The 22,972-nt window shown below is 37.2% G+C and overlaps 1 protein-coding gene across 1 annotated transcript; it reads left to right on the forward strand.

Annotated features, from left to right (window-relative positions):
- The first annotated feature begins 2,244 nt into the window (after nt 1-2,244).
- gprc6a (G protein-coupled receptor, class C, group 6, member A) lies at nt 2,245-18,601 on the forward strand. The gene is made up of 6 exons (XM_072555352.1): nt 2,245-2,480; nt 5,515-5,818; nt 7,966-8,814; nt 11,464-11,667; nt 15,049-15,172; nt 16,028-18,601. The coding sequence occupies exons 1-6, from the start codon at nt 2,290-2,292 to the stop codon at nt 17,101-17,103; spliced, it is 2,748 nt and encodes a 915-aa protein (XP_072411453.1). The 5' UTR covers nt 2,245-2,289; the 3' UTR covers nt 17,104-18,601.
- The last annotated feature ends 4,371 nt before the right edge of the window (nt 18,602-22,972 follow it).

Raw genomic sequence — 22,972 nt, forward strand, 5'->3', positions numbered from 1 at the left:
TGTGGGAGTCAGGATATTGTATAACTCATGACATAGAACACCAGAACAATTTAATAGGACAGTAGAATGAAGCACACACTACACATTCAGCCTACTGCTTGTATTACATGGGGAAGTGGAAGAGGGCCATCAAAAGTAAACTAAATTTTGTGGAACTGAGATAAGCAGGGCTAGCTTCTTGAGTGACCTCACTCTATAATTGGCACCACTGACATGTCCCAGAATGACTTTCCTGCTGGCTGAATCAGTCTCTGAGACTTTCAATAGTCTGGCATGCAGAGTGTGCAACATGATAATAAAGGACCAGCAATCAAAATAAACCTGACCTCCCACTGTACGAATGGGCAGTCAGCTGACCCACTCTCTGAGCCAGAGTAAAATCATTCTGGAGTCACTAAATGCCTCCTCATTTTGCTCATTTTAATGATTGTGTTAAAGGTTTCTGTAATTTTGGAGGGAATTACTTTGGGGACTGTTTTAAAACCATAAAAATGACCCCAGCTTCCAGTTGTTTGCTACTTCAACATACCGCCATATTCCCAATATCTCTGTCTTAGGCCTGTTGCAGTGCTTCACTTAGAGGAACAACACCTCATCTACCACCAAGGCACAGCCTTGAGCAAGCATGACCCCAACCTTCCCATAGCCGGTCATTTTAACACAACATCCTGCTCACATGCCCATTTCTCTGAGCTTGGCATGCCATGATGCTCCAGCAAATCACATCACAAACTAGAAGAACAACATCGCATCTTTCAGACTAGTCACTTTACAACCTTCTGGACTTAATATTGAATTCACCTTCACATTCTGAACCCATTCTTTCCTTTTCTCTTAGCTTTATTTGTTGCATTCTCTGTCAATATGTCCTCTCTCCCTTTCCCCCACTCTAATGGGACTGTATGTTCTCTCCAGTTTGGCAGTTAGACACGCCATTGTTCTGCTGTTCTTACATTCTGAGTATTTAATCTGCACTATCAACATCCTTTCTCACCAAGCACTCTACTCCCCCACCCCTTCACTATTATATAAATACTGCCCCCTCCACACTTCACTTCAGCTTCGATGAAGAGTCATCTAGACTCGAGATGTTAGCTTACTCCCTCTTCATGGATGCTATCTGACCCGCTGTGATCTCCAGCAATTTTAGTTTTCAGAGGCATCTTATAGTCTGCAGGACTGAAAATTGAGTTTAACAGCTTCAGTGAGTGAACGCATGTTTGTTACTCACAGCCCTACTCCCTGGTCCTGTTTAATATGGTGTGTTTGTAACTTAGACAACCAATCCTAACTGTGCACACTGCCCAGTATCATCTATTCAGCTTTCCTTCTAGCCTGGCTTGCCATCAGCAATCCCTTTGGCCATTTCCCTGTGTTTTCTCTCTCTTGGCATTGTCTCCATCTATCCGTCTCACTTCTTAGCCATCACACTTCAGCTCCATCATCAGCATAAATATCACCCTTTCCCAGCTATTTTCAGTTCTGACAAAGGCTCACTAGACTCGAAAGGTTAACTCTGCTTTTCTCTCCACAGATGTTGCCAGGCCTGCTGAGTTTCTGTGGTGATTTCTAGTTTAGTTGGTTTCAATGACGTTCTTGCCACAATTTTCTGTTCAGCCCTGTATAAGAGCACTGCTGATGCGGAAAGTCATTAAGGAGCAGGATCAACAGGATAACATTTAAATACATACAACCTCAACTGTTTAGAACACCCCGCCTTCCCTTCTATCCAAAATTAATTTCCCATATTTAGCTGACTGCTGGCAGATGATCAATGTCCACCTAATGTTCCAAAAGTTGGAATCTGACACCTGCACACATCCAGCCCATTTTGTGACCCAAACAGATTAGCCAAGAGCCCTGGGACTTAAGTCATATTGCAGTGGGAGGGCAAGAATCAAACTGAAAAACTAACAGTTTCTTCAAAACTCCTCTGATGTTTAAACACAAAGCTAACCATTTGGTGACAGTCTTCTTTTTTGACACATTCGTAAAGTTGGCAAGGCAGTCAAGAGTAAAACTTGTCATAACATGATGTAAACAAATGAAACTGTAATCTAATACTTGCACAATGATGACACACCATACCATTTTGATTGGTGCCTATTGTATTTCTACAATCCAGGAGCCCACACTGAACACCAATGAAGAAGTAGAAACGTTTAAGTAAGGTGTGGCTGAATATTTCAGGCTTTCTTTCTCCTGTAACCAGCAGATATCAGAAAGCAGATTGTGCAAAGAACAGTCACAATCTGATTTAAAACTATCATTATCATAAACAGTTTAGAAATGTTCCAAAGCATGATTCTGTACATGGTTCCCATTTTCTGCGTATTATCTATCACTACAGTACTTGCTTGTGATATTCTCGATGATTTTGACAACACTAGAGATCCAGGACATATCATCATTGGAGGTCTCATTCCAGTACATGAAAAGGTTGTAATTGCTAAAAAACCAGAGAGTCAAAAATGTACAGGGTAAGTGACTGATTTAAAATGTAACAAAAGAAATGTATGCATTTAATAATAACTTAAATCAGTATAATTAGTATAAAAGATTATCATTCTAAATTAAAAGTACTTTTTAATAGTTTACTATATTATCTTAAATTCAATAGTGAGATATGAGGTTCTTGAAGCGTTGAATTCAAGGGGAAACATTTGGCTCATTATAATGCATGCTGTAACCGAAGTAGATATTTTGAACAATTGAAGTTACCATAGCACGTCTTTTAAAAACTTTTAGATGTTTATAATAAAATTATAAATTTTCATAAAAATAAAAGTGTTGATGGATCAAATTACTTACATAATTTTGCTTTAGGATAGAAATTAAGATATTGTGTTAAAAATCAGGTCAAACCCTTTAAATACCACTTGAGCATAGGTTTAGATTGGTTTACATCCCTTGGCAACACAAAGTTATATAGGGCAACAAATTTCATGATATTTGTTGCTGTGACCCATCTGATCCTGTAAGACATTTAAGAGATTAGAACCCTTAATGAACAAGGAAGTTGTTTAGTTAAGTTATATAATGGAATACCAGACATTTTTTTCCATAGGACAGGAGGATGCTAGCACTTGTTTATAATTAATCACATCTTATTGTGGTTTGATGCAACTAAGTGGCTGGCACAAGGCTATTTAAGAGGGCTGGTAAGAGTCAACCCAATTGCTGTGGAATTTTTGGCCTGACCATCCTTTGAAAGCTCTCTGACTTTACTATGTGTACGACTAATGCAATGTTTAAAATTGTTATCCTTACCCAAGATCTTCATAGCCTTATTCCTCCCAACCTCTGTAACTTTCTACACCCCATAAACCGTACAGGATATCCACCATTTCTCCAGATCTGACCTCTTCGATATCCCTGTCCTGCATCACTACAAAGCTATTCCTTCAGCTACCTTGGCAATATGCTCTAGAATTTTCTCACTAAATACTTTGACTTTATAATCTGTTTCATCCTTTAAAGTGCATATAATTTTTTTAAAAATCCCTCAACTAAGTCATTTTGATCAATTGTCTTCATCATATGGTATGGGTTTCTGTCAAATCTTGCCCAATAATCTTTTTAATTCTTTCATTGGAATGTAGTGTCTCTGGCAAGATGAGCATTTGCTATTCATTCCTAAGGTTTAAGTATGTACTCTAGGCTGACAGCTCTATGCAGTAGTGAAAGACTGCTGCATTTCAGGGACATCATCTTTTGGGTAAGACATTAGTGGGCCTCTCTGCACTCTCGACTGGATATAAAACATCAAATGAACCCATTTGATGAAGAAAAGAGGAATACTTTGTGCATTTGTGGCTCATATTTGTCCCTTTAAAAAACCCAAAAAAAATCAGAGAATCTGGTCATTTCTTTAATTTCTGCAGTGGAAGCTTGATGTGTTGTCATAATTGGATGAGGAGGGATGAATTGGCTTCCCTATTTTTAATCCATGCAGTTGGACCCCACAAAGGGTTTTAATCTTTTTAGTCACAGCTGTATCATACATCAATTAAAATGAAGTATCATACAAAATTAAACAATCAATTATAAGGTTTCTTTGAATGAAAAAGAGACTTTTTAAGCCTGCTAGTCCCAAGAAAAATAATGAAATATGACATGAAATGTTGTCGCACAAAGGGTAGTGCATATATAGAATGAGGTATCAATGGAGGTGGTAGAGGCACGTAAAATTGCAACATCTAAAAGACATTTGGACAGGAATGGATAAGAAACATTTAGAGGGATATGGGCCAAACACAGGGAAAAGTAACTAGTTCAATTTAGGAAATCTGGTCAGCATGGACTCATTGAGCCAAAGGGCCTGTTTCTATACCGTATGACTCTATAAAACATCCAAACAAATGCAGGTATAAAAGTTTAAAAATGGGAGTGCATTTAGTAAGAAAAAAAATCAAGACATTGCTGTTTAAAATGTCCTTAGAGTCCCTGAGGTGCCAGATTTAACCAGAGACCATAGTTGCTCAATTGATGATTTGAATCCTTTGTAAAATTTGTAGCTGTCTATGAGTTCTAGATGAATGAATATTTCATTAATTTGTTTTATACTGGGCACTGCTGAGACTTTGAGAGAAAAACAGGAAAACTAAGAGAGTTAACTTTCCAACTCTGCTGTTATAAATCTATCTTTCCTCACAGTCTGTTTCTGTTCAAAAGCTGTTGTCTGAAATACAATTCTTCTGTATATTCCTGTCTCTGGCTTCTTCTTTTTCCCCCAAGCTAGATAATCTGCAGGTGATATTTCATCCCAATAGGTAAAATTTCCAGAACAGTATAAATCAAACAAGTGATACAGGTCTAAGTGACAACCAACTTAGTGATATATCAATTTCATTTCAATCTGGGGAATGATAATTTCATGAACCTGGGTCAACATGGTCAGATTTTCACCTCAATGAGTAAGTTTTTAAAAAATACTTCAGTCAATAAAAGGTCCCAGGTATTGAAAATCAGGTGATGAGTCAAAAATTGATAGTATAGTTTTGCAACTATCATAGCATTGTATAAATTCATTGCTATATTTCCTAAATAATATCAGTACAATGCATAAAAAAGTACTTCATTAACTGCAAAATAATTTGGGATGTTCTCATGCAATGAATGGTGCTACTTGGTGAAAATAGGAGCAACTTACTGCAGATGCTGGAATCTTTACTGAAAACAAAAAAGTACTGGAAATCACAGCTTATCAAAGCTCTGATGAAGAGTGATCTAGACTTGAAATGTTAGCTTGCATTCTCTCTATGAATGCTGACTGACCCATTGTGATCTCCAGCATTTTTTGTTTCCACTGCATTGGTGAAAGTTTTCTTTCTAGTAGCAACAATGGTAAACAATAACAACAACAGAAATCATAATAATATTTTATATCTCATTATATCTTATTAAAATAATCATAATGATAGCAATATAATGTTAAATTATTGGAATAATATCATACATTTATTTAATAACTTTTTATTTGTGTTTCTATTTCCTTTACACTCTGATGTGCAGGTACGATGTCCGAGGCTTGGTGAAAACCCTTGCCTTGATCCACTCCATAGAAGTGGTGAATAATTCAACTCTATTGCCTGGAATCAAACTAGGTTATGAAATTTATGACACTTGCACGGATCCTACAAAAGCACTAAAAGCAACCTTGAGGTTCCTTTCTAACTCCAACTCCACAGATAATTGTGTCAAAGTACAGTGTAACTATACAGATTATCGGCCAACAGTACAGGCAGTTGTAGGAGCTGCTACATCAGAGGTTAGCATTGCAATTGCAAGGTTGTTGAACATCCAACTGATACCTCAGGTAAGGACATTTTCTCAATTGTATCTATGTGTTATTTTGCTGTTAAGGTATTTTAGAAATGATTGTATCAATCTTATACTCTTATTCAGAAAAAATATTACAAATCTAGCTGTGTATCGATATGGTAATGCACTGTTGAGTTCAGGTGGCAGATGAAATAAAACAACAAAAACGAAAAGAAAATACTAGGCCAATTATCCTGTCATTTTATGATTGATAATAATCCTATAAAATCTTCATATCCCTCAATACTTTGTCTCTCCTGAAATATTTGTGTTACATTCAGTAGTGATATTTTCTCCCTATAATTTTCCCTTCTTAAATATGTTAAATATTGTTACTACCAGAAAAAGAAGTTCTGTAGCATGTCACTCCCTGGCCCTCACTCTGATGGCCAAACCTTTGCAGTCAGTGGAAAAGCCACTGTGTCTCAAACAAAGCTGCATTGAAATATTGCACAATCTCTATGTTGAGGAATTTAACTCTCTTGACGTAGCATTGATTGCAGCATTCTTTGGTGGGTTCCAAAGAGCCAAATTGCTGTCATCATCACACCATCACATTCAAGATTTTTCACAGATAACCACCAGGAAATGAAAAGCATAACGAATTAGATAATTTTTAAATACACTTCATTGTGAATGAAATAAAACTTCGAACATTCTCATTGGCGTTGAGATTGAAACTGAAATATTATAGAATTTTTTTAAAAAGTCATTTAAAAAATCTACTTTTGAAAAACCTAGCAATTAACCACAGGTTAATTTGACATTATTTCACTAATATTGTATTATATTTTCAAGATCCGATTGGTTGCTTAGCAGTAGTTATTACTGAATTCCTGGCAGAAAAGCTAGTTCCTCCTCATCGAACATAGCTCAACATTTTGTGTGGTTTCTTACATTGACATGAGAACAGAAGTGGGTGCATTTTACCAGTTCAGCTGATTTCACTGCTAGCCAGCTCTGGGGTGGGGTTTGGGATGAAAGAGAAGGAACAGTGAATGACAGATTATAATTTCAGGGTTTCCAAGTTAATTTGTGCTCAAGGTAAACTCTGAAGTTGTGGGCAGATCCAACAACTTCAGGGTGGCAAATAATATCCTATCAAATGTCCCACAATTACTGGCTATGATGTACACAGTTGCTTTCAATTTTTTGAAATTGTGTAGAAAGACACACTTTTTGGTGGCTGAAATCTCAGGATGATTCTGTGATTAGATTACTTACAGTGTGGAAACAGGCCCTTCGGCCCAACAAGTCCACACCGCCCCGCCGAAGCGTAACCCACCCATACCCCTACATCTACATCTACCCCTTACCTAACACTACGGGCAATTTAGCATGGCCAATTCACCTGACCTGCACATCTTTGGACTGTGGGAGGAAACCGGAGCACCCGGAGAAAACCCACGCAGACACGGGGAGAACGTGCAAACTCCACACAGTCAGTCGCCTGAGGCGGGAATTGAACCCGGGTCTCCAGCGCTGTGAGGCAGCAGTGCTAACCACTGTCATCATGAACTATATTGCCATGAGATGCACTCTTATTTCGTTTCCTACCGAAAATAACATCTTTGTGTGTTATATTGACCTCAAGATAAACTGACTTGACCACATTGCCATAAGGGATTGCAAATTACAGGATTGTAATAGCACATGATTGATATGATACTAAGAGTTTGGCCTTGTGAAAATTGATACTGTACTTTTCACATTGGCATGTCCAATATTCATAACTGTTTTTTAAAAAGGTTCGTACTAGTGTGGGCATCATTCTCTTCTTTTGTACAGCACATCATCTTCTAATAAGCAGTAATAAGATCAGGCAGTATTGTTTAGTTAGAAAGCAAAGCTCTATAAGAAATTGACAGACAAAAGATCCCTTTTTTCTATAAGAACATTTAACACAGCCCATCTCGACACTTTAAATTCTAGTTGGTAATGTTCAACATCATTTTTAAGTCACTGAGAAAACAAAAACAAAAAGGTTTGATTGTTGGAAAAAATAGCAAATACTAACTTTCTTTATGTGACCTTATACTATTAGTGTTTTAATAAATGGTGGACTAATGGTCCTAAATTATGTAGCATGTCAGAAATGTAGACTTCAAGACTGATACTTCTGAACATTTCAATTTTTCACAGATTAGCTACTCAGCTTCAGCTAAAATCCTCAGTGACAAGGCTCGATTTCCTGCTTTTTTTCGAACAATTCCAAGTGATGAGTATCAAACCAAAGGCATGGTCAAACTGGTTCAAATGTTCCAGTGGAACTGGGTTGGAACTATCGCAAGTGATGAAGAATACAGCCGTTCTGGAATAAATAATTTCATCACACAAGCAGAGCAAGCAGGCATATGCATTGCTTTTCAAGAAGTTATTCCATTTTACTCATCAGTTCAAGTAACTAATTCCAGAATAAAAGAAATAGCAAACATTATCATCAACCAAACAAGAGTGAACGTCATTGTTATTTTTGGGAAAAGCTCTCATGTCACCCAACTATTTAAGGAATTAAGCAATCAGAACATAAGTAAAGTGTGGATTGCCAGTGACAGTTGGTCAACTAACAGTAACATTACTCGTTTAGAGAACATTCAAAATCTTGGGAATATTGTTGGATTTACATTTAAGAGTGGAAACGTTACCAAGTTTCAAAATTATGTGAAAAATTTACCACGTAATCCTAAAAGTTCGAACACATTTTTAACAGAGTACTATAACCTTCGAAAACTTTGTGCACATGTACAAACCTATAACTTAGATTCATGTCTTTCAAACCATACGCATCGTGCAATGGCTAATAGCCTGCTTACTGTCAACAATTCCATGGAGATACAATACCAGGAGGATGATTTTCTGGTGAATTATATTGACCCAGGTGTTACTTCCAATATACAGTGGTCGGTGACTGCTCTTGCACATGCTCTTAAAATGCTACTAAAATGTAATGAAGGAATTTGCCAGAAGTCATTCAACTTTGCACCTTGGGAGGTAAACCTTATCTTAAGACACAAAAATGAATTACGTTATGTGACATTCAGTCTAACTGCATGCTACGTAGACAATATCCAATTTCAATATTAACAATTTTTCTGCAATTAGGCCTTTACAGTGCATAGTGTTATGCAGGACAGTTCTGTGTGGGGCAAGCAGGTTATTAGCACTGTTTACACTAAGAAGTTGTTTTAAAGCACAATACAATCTCTCTTATTAATGCATGTTGACAGGCTGATTGCATATAGTTGTGTACTGCAGTGTAACAATGAGATAAAGAATGAATAGTTCTGCTGAAATAATTACAAAGAACAAAGAACAATGCAGGCCCATCCAGCTTGCTCCAATTCCTAATCCTTATTTAGACCTGCTATATATTGCCCATATCCCTCTTTTCACTTTCCTCAGCTTTACTTTCATTCTCTCAATGGTCTGTGGAAGCATTCCAGTTTATTTACACCTAAACCAAAAATGTAAGTTAAATTCTCCAAGGGCCAACAAAAATAAATGTGAATTTATAACTTTAATATTTTTTTCTAACATATAATTTGCTATTTGTGCTACTGGTAAAAGGAATGTCATCCTCGTCCTATAAAGAAACAGCTGAAAAAATTGGATTTTGCACAGATTGTGGACCCTGACAACATTCCAATAATAGTACTGAAGGCAGAAGCTCCAGAACTAGCCACATACCTAACCAAACTGTTCAGTAAAGCTTTAATTCGGGAACAGACTGAGCAATGTTTGCAAAATTACTAAGTTGTCATGTCCACAAAAAAAAGGATAAATCCATTTCAGTTAATTACTTAGTCATTAGCAAAGTGATGGAAGAACCCATTGACAGTGCTATCAAGTAGCATTTGCTGAATAATATCCTACTCATTGATGCTTAGATGGTTTCTGCCCTGGCCACTTAGTTCCTGACCTCATTACAGCCTTGGTCCAGATACGGACAAAAGAGCTGAACTTCAGAGACAAGGTGAGAGTGATTGTCTTTGGAATTAAGGCCACATTTGACACAGTATCAAGGAGACCCAGTAATATGGGAGTCAATGAAAGTCAAGAGCAAAACTCTTCTCTAGTTGAAGTTATACTTAACACAAAGGAGGATGATTGTGGCCATGGAGATCAATCATCCACATCCAAGGACATTTTTCTAGGAATTCTTCAGAGTTGTGTACTTGGCCCAATTATCTTCAATTGTTTCATCGATGACATTTTCTCCATCATAAGGTCAGAAGTGACAATATTCACCGTAAAATTCACATCTACTTATTTTTGGGCTGTAGACTAAAATTGGGAGATGCCTTAACCTAAAGAAACCCTGTAAAATGTTTGCAGTTTTAAAAACAAGTCACTTAAACACATTGTGAGTTGTATCTACAATGTTACCTTATTCAAGCAATGAAGGATCACTCCAGACACAATGTACTATGTCTTTGTTCAGGATAACTATGCTCAGAAACAATCTTTTGAAAGGCTTTTCAATTGACATTAGTTGTTGTGAGCTCAAGAGAGCCGATTGGATTGGTTCCTGGGCAGATTTGGGTGTGAACAATATAATGGTAACATCCATCTTTCTCTCTCACTTCTTTGTGGAGAAGTAAAAGGAAGTCCCCAGTAACTAATCACTCTCCCTTGTCTTTTTCTGTAACTTGTTCTCCCTGCAAATCCCTTGCTGAAAGGAAAAGAGCTAAAAGCACATTTAGAGGCACTGAATCCTCACCAGTGAATGAAAGACTCAGAATTCCTGTATCCACATTTGCAAAGAATCAGGAGTCAAAAGAAATCTGTGAGAAAGAAACATTCATAAACATCTGTGATCCAGATTGGTGCCAGAACAACATGCCTCTAAATCTTTTTGCTTTCCCACTCACAATACTTGTCTGGTCTTGTTGTTTTGTTGTTTGTTTAGAGGTGCATCTGCATTTTTAAAAGGGGTACCATTTAAGTTCTGAAGTTATAAACTAATAATTTGATGTGTCTATTCTTTGCTTTTGATTAATTAAACATCTTGACTATAAAAATAGTCATTTTCTTGTTGATAGAAAAAATAATTGGTGCGTATGTCTTTTTAGTCTATGTTAGACAGCTAGGTAAAATTGGGCAATTTGGTGGTTTAATCAAACTTTCACTTTGGGACGGGTCTGGGAATAGTGGGCCTTGATTTTCAGTTCCAGTGAGTTGTGACAAGGTTTGTCAGGGTTTTGAAAGAATGACAAGGTAAGATTGAGTATGGAGTTAAATTAAGTGTTAATGGATAAAAGGCAACACCAGATTTTGTATTAAAAATAAAGATGGCATTAGATGCTGCTGAACACAAAAAAATCATTTTGTCAATTTACAGATTTCTTCTCATGAAATCAGATTCTCTGACGTGAATCTCAATTGTCCTTTTCTATATTCCATAGTTTACCTAGATATGCCTCTGAAAATAAGTCAGTGAACACAAATAAAAGCTTTTTATAGACTAAATGCCTTCAAGCACTTATTTTGAAGATTCAAAATGAAGTTTCACCATCTTCATAATGGTGATACTCTGAAATTCAATATTGATTCATATAATTAAGTCCAACCTATTTAATTAAGCTTAGTGTGATGATATTAAGTAAAAACATTCTAGTTATTCCTTACCTTTTCCTGCAGTTGCTGGAATACCTGAAGAAAGTAAACATGACTGATGAAGGAACAAAGATTCATTTTGATCCTTCAGGTGATTTAATGTCTGGATATGATATCGTGATGTGGAACTTCATGGAAGGCAAAGTGAAGATCAATCGGAAAGTTGCTGAATATGATATAGAGGAGAATAAAATTACAGTGAGAGATTCAAAGTTCAATTGTTTAAAGGTAATTTTGTTCAATATTAATCATTCTTAGCTCTTACCTTTTAGAGTTTCACATAACACCAAAATATTATTGTCAGTAATATTACCAAATATCTTCTTAGGAAAAGTGACTGCCTTTCCATCAGGAAACTAGGATGGCCTGCCTGCCAGGTTGAAGGGGAACCTCTGTTTGTCCCATATGGGGGCAATTGGAGGCATAGGTGGTGAAACAGGGATCATGGACCTCCTGACCACTCTCTCCCCTTTCCCTGATTATCCCAGTATCTCCTGTGATGCCCACACCTTTCTCAGCATTGCTGCACAACTTCTGCCTTCAGTGTTCTTCACTTACACCCAAAAGTGTAGGATCAAACATGTTGGTTTTAATCACATCACCAGATCTGGCTGCATTACATCAGTGTGTCATTAGACCACTACTCCCCAAAACTGTGCACTGCTCCAGGATCACACTGGAGAGAAAGGACAACCTTCAGCTTATTTTCTCACAAGTCTCCAAGATCCCCTCTTTTCTACACCTTCACCTCCAATAGCACATGCAAGGAGCTTGTACACCACAAAGAACCTTTCAAAATCCAATATAATTATGTCAAGTTGATTTGGATTTATAGAAGGAAAGTAATATTTCAAAAATCTATTAGAGTTGTATGAGGGGTATAACTAAAAGGATAGATAAATGGGAGCTGGTGAAGGTGGAACATTTGGATTTTCAGATGGTATTTGACATGTTATAGGATTGGGGTATGATACATGGGAGATTATGTGTGGAGCCAGAGGAAATGGGTGAGATCCTCAACGAGTACATCGGTATTCACCAAAGAGAAGGATGTGAGGCTAGTTGAGGTTAGGGAAATATGTGTGAATATTCTTGGGCAGATCAACATAATGAAGGAGAAAGTGTTAGGTGTTTTGAAACGTATTAAGGTAGGCAAGTCCCTAAATGGGATTCATCCCAGGATACTGTGCGAAGAAAATATCTGGGGCCTTCACAGATATCTTTGCATCCTCTTTGGCCTCAGGTGAGTTCTAGAGGACTGGAGAAAGGCCAATGTTATTCCTTTGTTTATGAAGGGATAATTCAGGTAATTACAGGCTGGCGAGCCTGACGTCAGTGATGGTGAAGTTGTTGGAGAAGATACTGAGAGACACATTTTATTCACATTTTGAAGCAAATGGACTGGTTAGCAATTGGCAGTGTGGATTTGTGTGGGGATGGAATCAACAACTTGATTGAGTTTTCTGAGGAGATGACAAGAAAGATTGATGAGGGAAAGGCAGTGAATGTTGTCAACATGGACTTTAGTAAGGTATTTGATAAGGTATCTCATAGCAAACTGGTACAAAAGAACGAGTGAAATGGGAGTCAGGATGAGCTGGCTAGATGGATACAAAACTGGATTGGTCATAGAAGACAGGCAGTAGAAATGGGAGGGTATTTTTTGGAATGGAGACTAGTGTTTGCAATACATATAAATGATCTGGAATGAAAATGTAGGTGGTCTGATTAGCAAGGTTGTGGGTGACACCAAAATTGGCGGAGTTGCAGATAGTGAACAGGATTGTCAAAGGATACAGTAGGATATAGATAGATTGCAGATATCAGCAGATGGAATTTATTCTGTACAAACGCAGGGTAATGTATTTTGGAAGATCAAATTTGGGTGCAAATTATACAATAAATGATAGAACCCTTAGGAGCACTGATATACAGAGGGATCTGGATGTACCGGTCCATAGAACCCTGAAAGTGGCAACACAGGTAGAGAAGTGGAAGAAGGCATACAACAAGCTTGCCTTGATTGGCCAGTGCATCGAGTACAAATGTCGACAAGTTATTTTACAGCTACGTGAAACTTTAGTTAGGCCATATTTGGAATATTGCATTCAATTCTGGTCACCCACATGACCAGAAGGACTTCATGGAGTCATACAGCCGAGAAACAGATCCTTCAGTCCATACAGTCCATGCTGAACATAATCCCAAACTAAACCAGTCCCACCTGCCTGCTCCTGGCCCATATCCCTCCAAACCTTTCCCAGGCATGTATCTATCCAAATGTCTTTTAAAGGATGTAATTGTACCCGCATCCACCACTTTCTCAGGAAGTTCATTCCATACGTGAACCACCCTCTGCCTCTTATATCTTTTTTAAATCTCTTCCGTTGTACATTAAAAATGTAACCCCTACTCATGAAATTCCCTGTCCTAGGGAAAAGGCAACTACCATTAACTCTATTTATGCCTCTCATTATTTTATAAACTTCTATCAAATCACCTCACAACCTCCTATGCTCCCAGCCTATCCAGCCTTCCTTCATGAGTCAAACCTTCCAAATTTCTTCTGAACCCTCTCCACCTTGATAATATCCTTCCTATAACAGAGCGACCATAACTGGACACAGTATTCTAGAAGTAGTAGAAAGTGAGGACTGCAGATGCTGGAGATCAGAGTCAAGAGTGTGGTGCTGGAATGATGAAGGGCTTATGCCGAAATGTTGATTCTCCTGCTCCTCAGATGCTGCCTGACCTGCTATGCTTTTCCAGCACCACACTCTCGACATAGGCCTCACCAATTCCTGTACAATCTCAACCTAACTTCCTGACACCTATATTCAAAGTTTTGGGCAATGAAGGCAAGCATGTCAAACCCCTTTTTAACCATGCTGTCTATATGTGACACAAACCTCAAAGAATTATGTCTCTGCACCCCTAGGTCCTTCTGTTCTACAACACTGCCCAAGGCCCTACCAATAAATGTATAAAACACACCCTTGTTTGTTGTACCAAAATGCAATACCTCACATTTACCCAGATTGAACTCCATCTGCCATTTTTTAGCCCACTGATCCATTGGATGCTTCGGAGAGGTTGCAGAGAAGATTTATCAGAATGTCACCTGTTCTGGAGAGTTTTAGTTATGAGCAGAAGTTGGATAAACTGGGCTGGTTTTCACTGGAAATACAGAGGTTTGGGGTGAGCTGATAGAGGTCTTCAAAATTATGAGAGGCCTAGATAGGATAGATCGTCAGAGGCTTTTTCCCCAGTGTGGAAAGGTCAACTACAAGAGGGCACCAGTTTAAGGTGAGAAAGGGAACGTTTAGAGGACAAGGAGACAAAATGCTACTTTTGAACTAGGAAAATATTATTTTTTCATTGATGTAATTTATATTTCCTATTTGCTTGATATTGTTCATTTATTTTGCTTAACAATTCAGAAAAGCTAAGTTGGCCTCAGTATTACTCCAAAATGAACTTTTTTCAAAAACAAATTGTTTTTAAAATTAGAATTTGCAAGCATATTAGCTGAGAGCATATTTGGAGGTCACATTTTATGATTATCATACATTTCAACATTGATAAATATTGTTTGCATTTTCTTAAAAGGCTGTGGTGTCTAAATGCTCAAACCAGTGCCAGCCAGGACAAATAAAGTTGTCATCTGAAAGCCAACATACATGTTGTTATGATTGTATAAACTGCACTTTCAATACTTACTCCAAAACAAAAGGTAGGTAGTAAATAAGTCTATTTGTAAATTATTGTATGTGTCATCTATTTGTACAGTCATACATTAAATTACATGTGAAATATCGAGGAGGGCTAGTATCTTTGCATCATTAGGATTCCAATGACAGGAATAGATGTGTAATTTGTTCCCAGAAAAAGATCTCCACCTCCTCAGACACTTCACAGTTAGGTACTGTGGCTCTCAACCCCTGAACCTTTAAGAGGAAATCTTAAATTATATTAAATCTATCCTAATAGAACACTTGTTGTAGAATTTGAGTTGTATGGTAACATACAGCTCACAATCATGCACACTTTTGACCAATTTTCTTCCCTCATTCTTGACTTACTTACAGGGAGCTGATAAATTGCTACATGTCCTCAATATTTTGCTCAAGTGGATATTATTCATCTGAAACTCAGGAGTGACTGCAGGCAGAATACTCAACCAAGAATATCACAGTTACTTTCTCTAGTTTTTAGTTGCAATTCACACAAATATATTTTTTTCCTGTTGTAAAATTCCATGAACAATGTTTAGAAGCAAACATCTACATTCCTTTTCTACTGCAGGAGAACTGAGGACAACTGTAGCATTCCTATCCTCATTACAGCTCAGCTTAGCTAAATGATTTTCAGGGAAGGAAGTTGGGATCATTTTAGACAATAAGGATCAACTGATCATCATAAATATCAATTCATCCTGAGGAAGCATTAGCAAAAATCTGGAATAAGAATCAGGTGAGAGGGTCCCTAGTTAAATGACAAAAGGCCTTTTACCACTAAGACCAGAGGATAGTTTAAATTAATAACTTGATGTATTAACTTGTAAGATCTTTTGTCCTCTTCATTTCAGATGCACTGCAATGTGACTTTTGTTTACCTGATGAGTGGGCACCAAGTGGAAGTGCACATTGCTACAAAAAACGCATTATATTTCTTGACTGGAACAACGGATTTTCTATTGTACTGTTAACTCTTGCAGCTTTTGGAATTGTTTTAATCATTATAATAATTTCCATCTTTTTCAAGAATGTCAGTACACCAGCTGTTAAGTCCAATGGTGGTACCATAAGCTTCATTATGCTCATCTCTTTGCTGTTCAGTTTTTTAAGTGTTGGCTTTTTCATTGGAAAACCAAATGACATTACTTGCAATATCAGACAGTGCTTATTTGGCATCAGCTTTACTCTTTCGGTTTCATGTGCTTTGGCAAAATCACTTAAAATTCTACTAGCATTCGACTTTAATCCTGCTAATCAACATAATTTGAGGAACTTTTACCATTCGGGGCTCATTACAAGTTTCTGTACTGGACTTCAGGTTATCATTTGTACAATGTGGTTGGTGTTCAATGGACCAAAAATGCACAAAGATGATACCAGATTGCGAAAGGAAATTTTGATAGAATGTAATGAGGGTTCTTATGTGGCATTTGCTGTTATGTTAGGATACATAGCATTTCTTGCGCTGATATGTTTTAGTTTTGCCTTTAAAGGAAGAAAGTTGCCAGAAAACTACAACGAAGCTAAATTTATTACATTTAGCATGTTGATTTACTTTATTTCGTGGATTACCTTTGTACCTGTCTATGTAACCACTCATGGCTTGTATCTCCCAGCAGTGGAAGTAGTTGCAATTTTATCTTCCACCTACGGCATATTATGCTGTCAGTTTTTTCCAAAGTGTTACATTATTCTGTTTAAGAAAGAATGTAACACTACCAATTCGTTTTTGAAAAATTTGTATGACTATTCACTAAAGAGCACAAATCTTATAACAAACGGTCAACATTCACTGAACTACTCAGGACATAACAAGTCCTGCAAGTCCATCAAAAGTAACAACAGTCAAAAGATACTTAGCATCACTTCTGCTGCACAAAACAATGGATTCACTTGTGTTTCAAGGAAGAGAAGTTCTAGTTGGTAAATGTTGATTTGCAAAAATTGACTAAAAATGTTTTGCACACAGATTAAATCACTTCACATTGAAGCTGTCTTACATTTGAGTCTACATTATGGTCGGTTCAATCCAGCCCGGTAGCATTATTTACTTTGTAATTTTTGGGCCTTGGTTGCCTAACACAGTGGTTCAGCGCAACAAACAAATTGCACTTTTATGATAGGTTGGAGATTGATTTCCCCACATTACAAATGTAACACATCAGTTCCACGTAGTGGGCATTATTAATTTACAGAAGCAAAGTCACTTCTTACCTCATACCTGTCCTCCTGATGAGGAAATAATTCATATAATTAATGATCATGGTCGGAGAAGGAATGTTTGTAATATTTCTAATCTTTCCTATCTTTTTAAAGATTAGGGTTTAAAAGATCCAAGTTATTTGAACGTAAAATTTCTAAATATTGAGATCTTATTAGATATCAGAGGATGCATATAATGTCATATTTTACTACATATATTTTCTAATATATTAATTTTATATCTTATCCAATGTGAAACAATGACTAAGATTCTTTCTATAGGATGCTATGGAAACATAAGTATCATTTTAAAATGAATATCTCTTATTCTTAATTTTCCCTTCTTTATACCATCATTTGCACACCACCACCAAGCAATTTGCAGTAATATAAGGAAGCGCAAAAGCATCCTTTCAGGGATGGCAAGGATGTTAGATATCACCCCAAACAGAAGAACATATAACAAGGTGTTGACTCACATCTTAATTCCACCTCGTTTTATAACTTGGGTGGTGCTTGCTGGCCTGCTTTCAGATCTTTCACAAAGTTTCACTTCTGGGTGAGACGCTGGTCAGCAAAAATGTTGACTTTTCTGTCTGAAAGTATATGATGATGCATTTATTTGGTATGGAAAACCTGCAGGTGAACCTGAAGTACATTATACTTCATCGTACAGGTTGATCAACAACTTATAGTTTGTTGACTATACTTCAGAGAAAGAAATTTACCGAAGTAAACTTTGAAATGGTTTCACCTGCAGCAATGGTGCAAAAATAGATAGGGTTGAGTAAGCCAGCAAGTTAATACAGGAAAGGGATGAGTAACATGCTACAACCATTCATGTATCAATCAAAACTACTTTTAAATTATTATGCTATGGCTTCTGAAATTTGTATAATTATTGAGTATATTGTTTGCTAATATCTCATATTTTGTGCAGTTGTACTGCATGGCTATTAATATTGGCCAATAAAATTGGCAAAACTAATGAAAATGTAGAAACCAGGAAAGTCCTAATATTCTAAGTAATATTGATAGCACTAGAGTCTAGCCACTCGCAACTTGGAATCACATTCATGTTAAGTAGTTCAATTATTACTTTCACAGTTGTGTATATTACGCTCTATTTTTATTAATATATTTTAATTTTAATTTTTAAATATAACAAAGTATGTATAAATACCTGATCAAAAAATATGTACAGAATTAACACATTGATATTATTGAATGCATTGAAAATTACTGTTTAAGTAAACCTAAATTTGAATTACTTTCTTTGTTAGTGGTATTCTTAATTGGCCAGGAGTTTCCAGAGTTGTGTTTATATGAAAATTTAGACCAGTTCCTCACATCACATTTGCGGTAGGAACGTATACATAAAAAAAGGGGCTTAACAAAAACACAAAACAAATGCTAACTTTCTTCTTTAGGTCATGCTTTGTCTCACTAATGCAATAAAAAGGTTTGAAGCCCTCAGAACATCATTAAGAGCTTTTAAACACAATAGCCTGAAGTTTTCACTTAGGAGCTGTCACTTATCCAATCATAAGGTGCACTCAAAATTGCCCTGAATGCGTGAGGGATTTTATTTCAGTCGAGTTACTGCTCACATCATTTGCATATTTGGCAATATTTCAGGTTTTTTTTGAAGAAGAGTGTCTTAAAATATTTCTAAAGAATGATAAATTATGCAATTTAGTTTATTTAAGGTGTGTCTATCAGAAATTATAAATATTATTGACCAGTGTATGTGCGCCAACTGCTATTAACATAACTTTAAATAATGCAAAATGACTTTAAAAAGTTGTGTCCAGGACCATTTGTTAGTTATATTGGCATATGTCAATTAAGAAAAAATACATTCAAAAGTTATCATTTTCCTATTCATATCCTTGTCATAAAACAGTTTAGTTCTAAAAGTTCCCTTGATGATCAATAAACAGAAGTTATTAGTGTAATCTAGCAATGGTTAGTTCGATTTACAAGTGTACCAGTTATGTAGGTGGAGCCAGATTTTACCACTTCTTTAAAGCTAGTGTAAATCATTTTGGAAGCTTAAGTCCAGTTAAACACAATTGCATTTAAAATGTTTCAACCATTTGTATTATTTTAGGTGAATTGTGGTTAAAAGTATCAACATATCTAGCAGAAACTCCAGTTTGTCCAACTGCCGGAGTGTTTCCATTTTTATTGAATAGTTTCTGACTCCATAAACAAATAATTGATGATATAACAAAATGCAATGCAATTCTAAATAAGATTGATGAAAGAGAATCAACAGAGAATAAAGCACCTGAAAAATTATTTAGGGTCTTGCATCAAGTAACAATTTGAGCAAAGTTTATAACCATTCAGAATTCAATGAGGGGTACAGGAGTGCAACAGGCTTACCTAAAAATGTGGTTTTAAACTAGTTAAGCTACAAAACGGGACTACTTGCATGTGAAACTGCATACACAGTAAATAATAGACAGAGCTAAGCAATTCTACAACTGTCAGGTCTGATCTAAGCTCTTCAGTCCTGTCACATATAATTGAAAATAGTGGTGCACAATTAAACAATTTGATGGAGGAGGATGCTCCATAAAAACCTCCTTCCTCTATCACAGGGAAGCCTAGCATATTGATACAAAAGATAAGGCTAAAGCATTTGTAACAATCTTTGGCCAGACATGGCAAGTAATCCAACCCAGCCTCTGCCAGAGGTTCCCAACAGCACAGATGCCAGTATCAGCTAATTCGATTCACTCCATGTGACATCAAGAAATGGCTCAAGGCACTGAATACAGCAAAGGCTCTGGACCCTTAAAGTATTCCGGCAATAGCACTGAAGACTTGTGCTCCAGAACTTGCTGTTCCCTCAGCAAAGCTATTCCAGTACAGCTACAACATTGGCACCTACCCTAACATGTGGAAATTTGCCTAGGTATGTCTTGTACATAAAAAGTAGGACAAATCCAACCCAGCCAGTTATCGTTCCATCAGGCTACTCTCAATCATTAGTAGTTGGTGGAAGGTGATCATCAACAGTGTGATCAGGCACTTCTGAATTCGCAAAACATCCTCAAAGATGCTCAGTTTGGGTTCTGCCAGAGCGACTCAGTTCTTGATATCTTTACAGCCTTCTTTCAAACCTGGGCAAAAGAGTTGAATCCTAGAGATGAGGTGAGAGTGATAGCCCTTAACATCAAGGCCACACTTGACCGAATGTAGCAACAAGAAGCCCTAGCAAGGTAAGTGAAGTAGAGTCACAGCAGGGTATAGGAAAGTCATTCCAGAGCATGTAAGCTTGACACAACTACAAATGTTGAAGACATTAAAATTAGACATATTAGGCCAGTATTAGCGGATTGTAGATATCTTGGTAAATTGCAAGATTGGTGGAAACTACAGAGATAGGAAGGGGTCAAACCGCTGACAGCAAAGAAAAAGATTCTAAAATGAACATTTCTTGACTGGGAGCCAATGTTGGTCAGCAAGTGAGAATAACTTCAAAATGTCAATGTTTGATATTTAAAATATTGCTGAAACTTTAATCCAGTGAAATCATAAATCTGTAAATTACTTTGGACACCTGAACCCCAAGCACAATCAGATCATGTTCCTCTGTCTCAATATTGAGCAAGAACATTAAATGTTTCATGCTATCAAAGTTAACATCAGGAATGTAATAACATATGAAGGATCATATTACACAATGTAACATTTTATCCGAAATTCTGGGGAATTACAATTACTCAACCTTAGGCATAGAAATAAGGTGCTTAGTAACCTAACTTAGTTTTGAAGTAAACAGAGATTACCTACTGCATCATTAAACAATGCAGACTACAGATGATTGCACTTAGCATACAATACAACTAAATTGTTCTGCATCATTTTCGTATTCATGCTTTTCTCATGTGACATTGTTAATGGGCAATTACGGTAGGGAAGCAACAAGCAGGAAAAACATACTTGACCCCATTCCTTTTTCTCCTCCATTGAGCTGTTAAATTGTCCACTGGATGTGGGATAACTGCAGAGCTTAAATATGATCCGTTGACAGTGGAATCATTTAGCACTGTGTATTACTTGTGGACTGCTTTGCCCTGTCTAACACTTGCTGCTTATGCCATTTGACACATGAGTAAACATACTTTTTAGCTTTACCAGGCTAACACCTCATTATTAAGTACGCCTGGTGTTATTTACTCATGACACACCCTGCTCCATTCCTTATTGAGCTAGACTTTATTCCTAGCTTGACAATAACAGCAGAGTGGGGATATGCCAGACTATGAAGTTGCAGATGACAGCACACAGTGCCCAATGATTGTCCAATCTTGAGATGCTGGAGATATCAAAGTTAGGAGGAAGTGGAAAATCATACACCACCAGGTTATAGTCCAACAGGTTCTCCAAATCAGGAGGGAGTGGGTGCAGCATGTAGCTTCCAAATGGGTGCATTGGTGCAATCAAACTAAATCATGAAGTGATGTGAACATTCCCAGCATCTTTGTGCTTCTTATTGGTTCCAAGGTTGGTTAATATTCCTCTACAACTTCCTTTTGTTTTTTTTTCTCCTCTTCCGAAGAGGAACTGCATTCTGTGTTTTGCTTTTCCTACAGTCAGAATACTGAATGGCCTGGACAAAGCGGATGTTGGGAAGTTGTTTCCATTGATAGGAGAGATGAGGACCTGAGGGCACAGCCTTAGAGTAAGGGGAGACCTTTTAGAATGGAGTTAAGGAGAAACTTCTTCAGCCAGAGAGTGGTGAATCTATGAAATTCACTGCCAGAGAAGGCTAGGTCATTGAGTATATTCAAGACAGAGATTGATAGGTTCTTGATTACAAAGAGGATCAAGAGTTATGGGGAGAAAGTGGGAGAATGGGGTTGACAAACTTATCAGAGCTGAAAATGTGTTGCTGGAAAAGCGCAGCAGGTCAGGCAGCATCCAAGGAACAGGAGAATCAACGTTTCAGGCATGAGCCCTTCTTCAGGAAAGAAGGGCTGATGCCTGAAACATCGATTCTCCTGCTCCTTGGATGCTGCCTGACCTGCTGCGCTTTTCCAGCAACACATTTTCAGCTCTGATCTCCAACATCTGCAGTCCTCACTTTCTCCTGACAAACTTATCAGTCATGATTGAATGGCAGAGTAGATTTGATGGGCTAAATGGCCTAATTTCAGCTCCTATGTCTTATGGCCTTATGGTCTTTCAATACTGCTGCATTGATTGTTCAATTCAAAGAACAATTTGACGATCTTGGCCAGTGAATAAGGTTGAATCCATCAATATTTCTTTGGGCACCTTAGCTCCTATTGCCATTTCATTGTCTCATGGTAGCTACAATTGTAACACTCTTGAACTCCTTATGGGTGTAATCTACCACATTTTAAGTGGGTGTTTCTTGTCTCCGGGTAACTAGTCATTGTCTATTTTGACACCTGAACAGATCAGGGAGTGTGAACTGACACATCCTAACTTCAAAAACATGGCAACAGTCAACTGTGTGAATCATTAATGGATAGTAGACGATGGAATTCTACGAAAAAAGTTCCTGCACTCCCCCAGAATATGTCTGAAATAAAGAAGGTGGTCATTTCGAT

Source organism: Chiloscyllium punctatum, chromosome 3 (assembly GCF_047496795.1).
Source record: "Chiloscyllium punctatum isolate Juve2018m chromosome 3, sChiPun1.3, whole genome shotgun sequence".
Classification (NCBI taxonomy): Eukaryota; Metazoa; Chordata; class Chondrichthyes; order Orectolobiformes; family Hemiscylliidae; genus Chiloscyllium; species Chiloscyllium punctatum.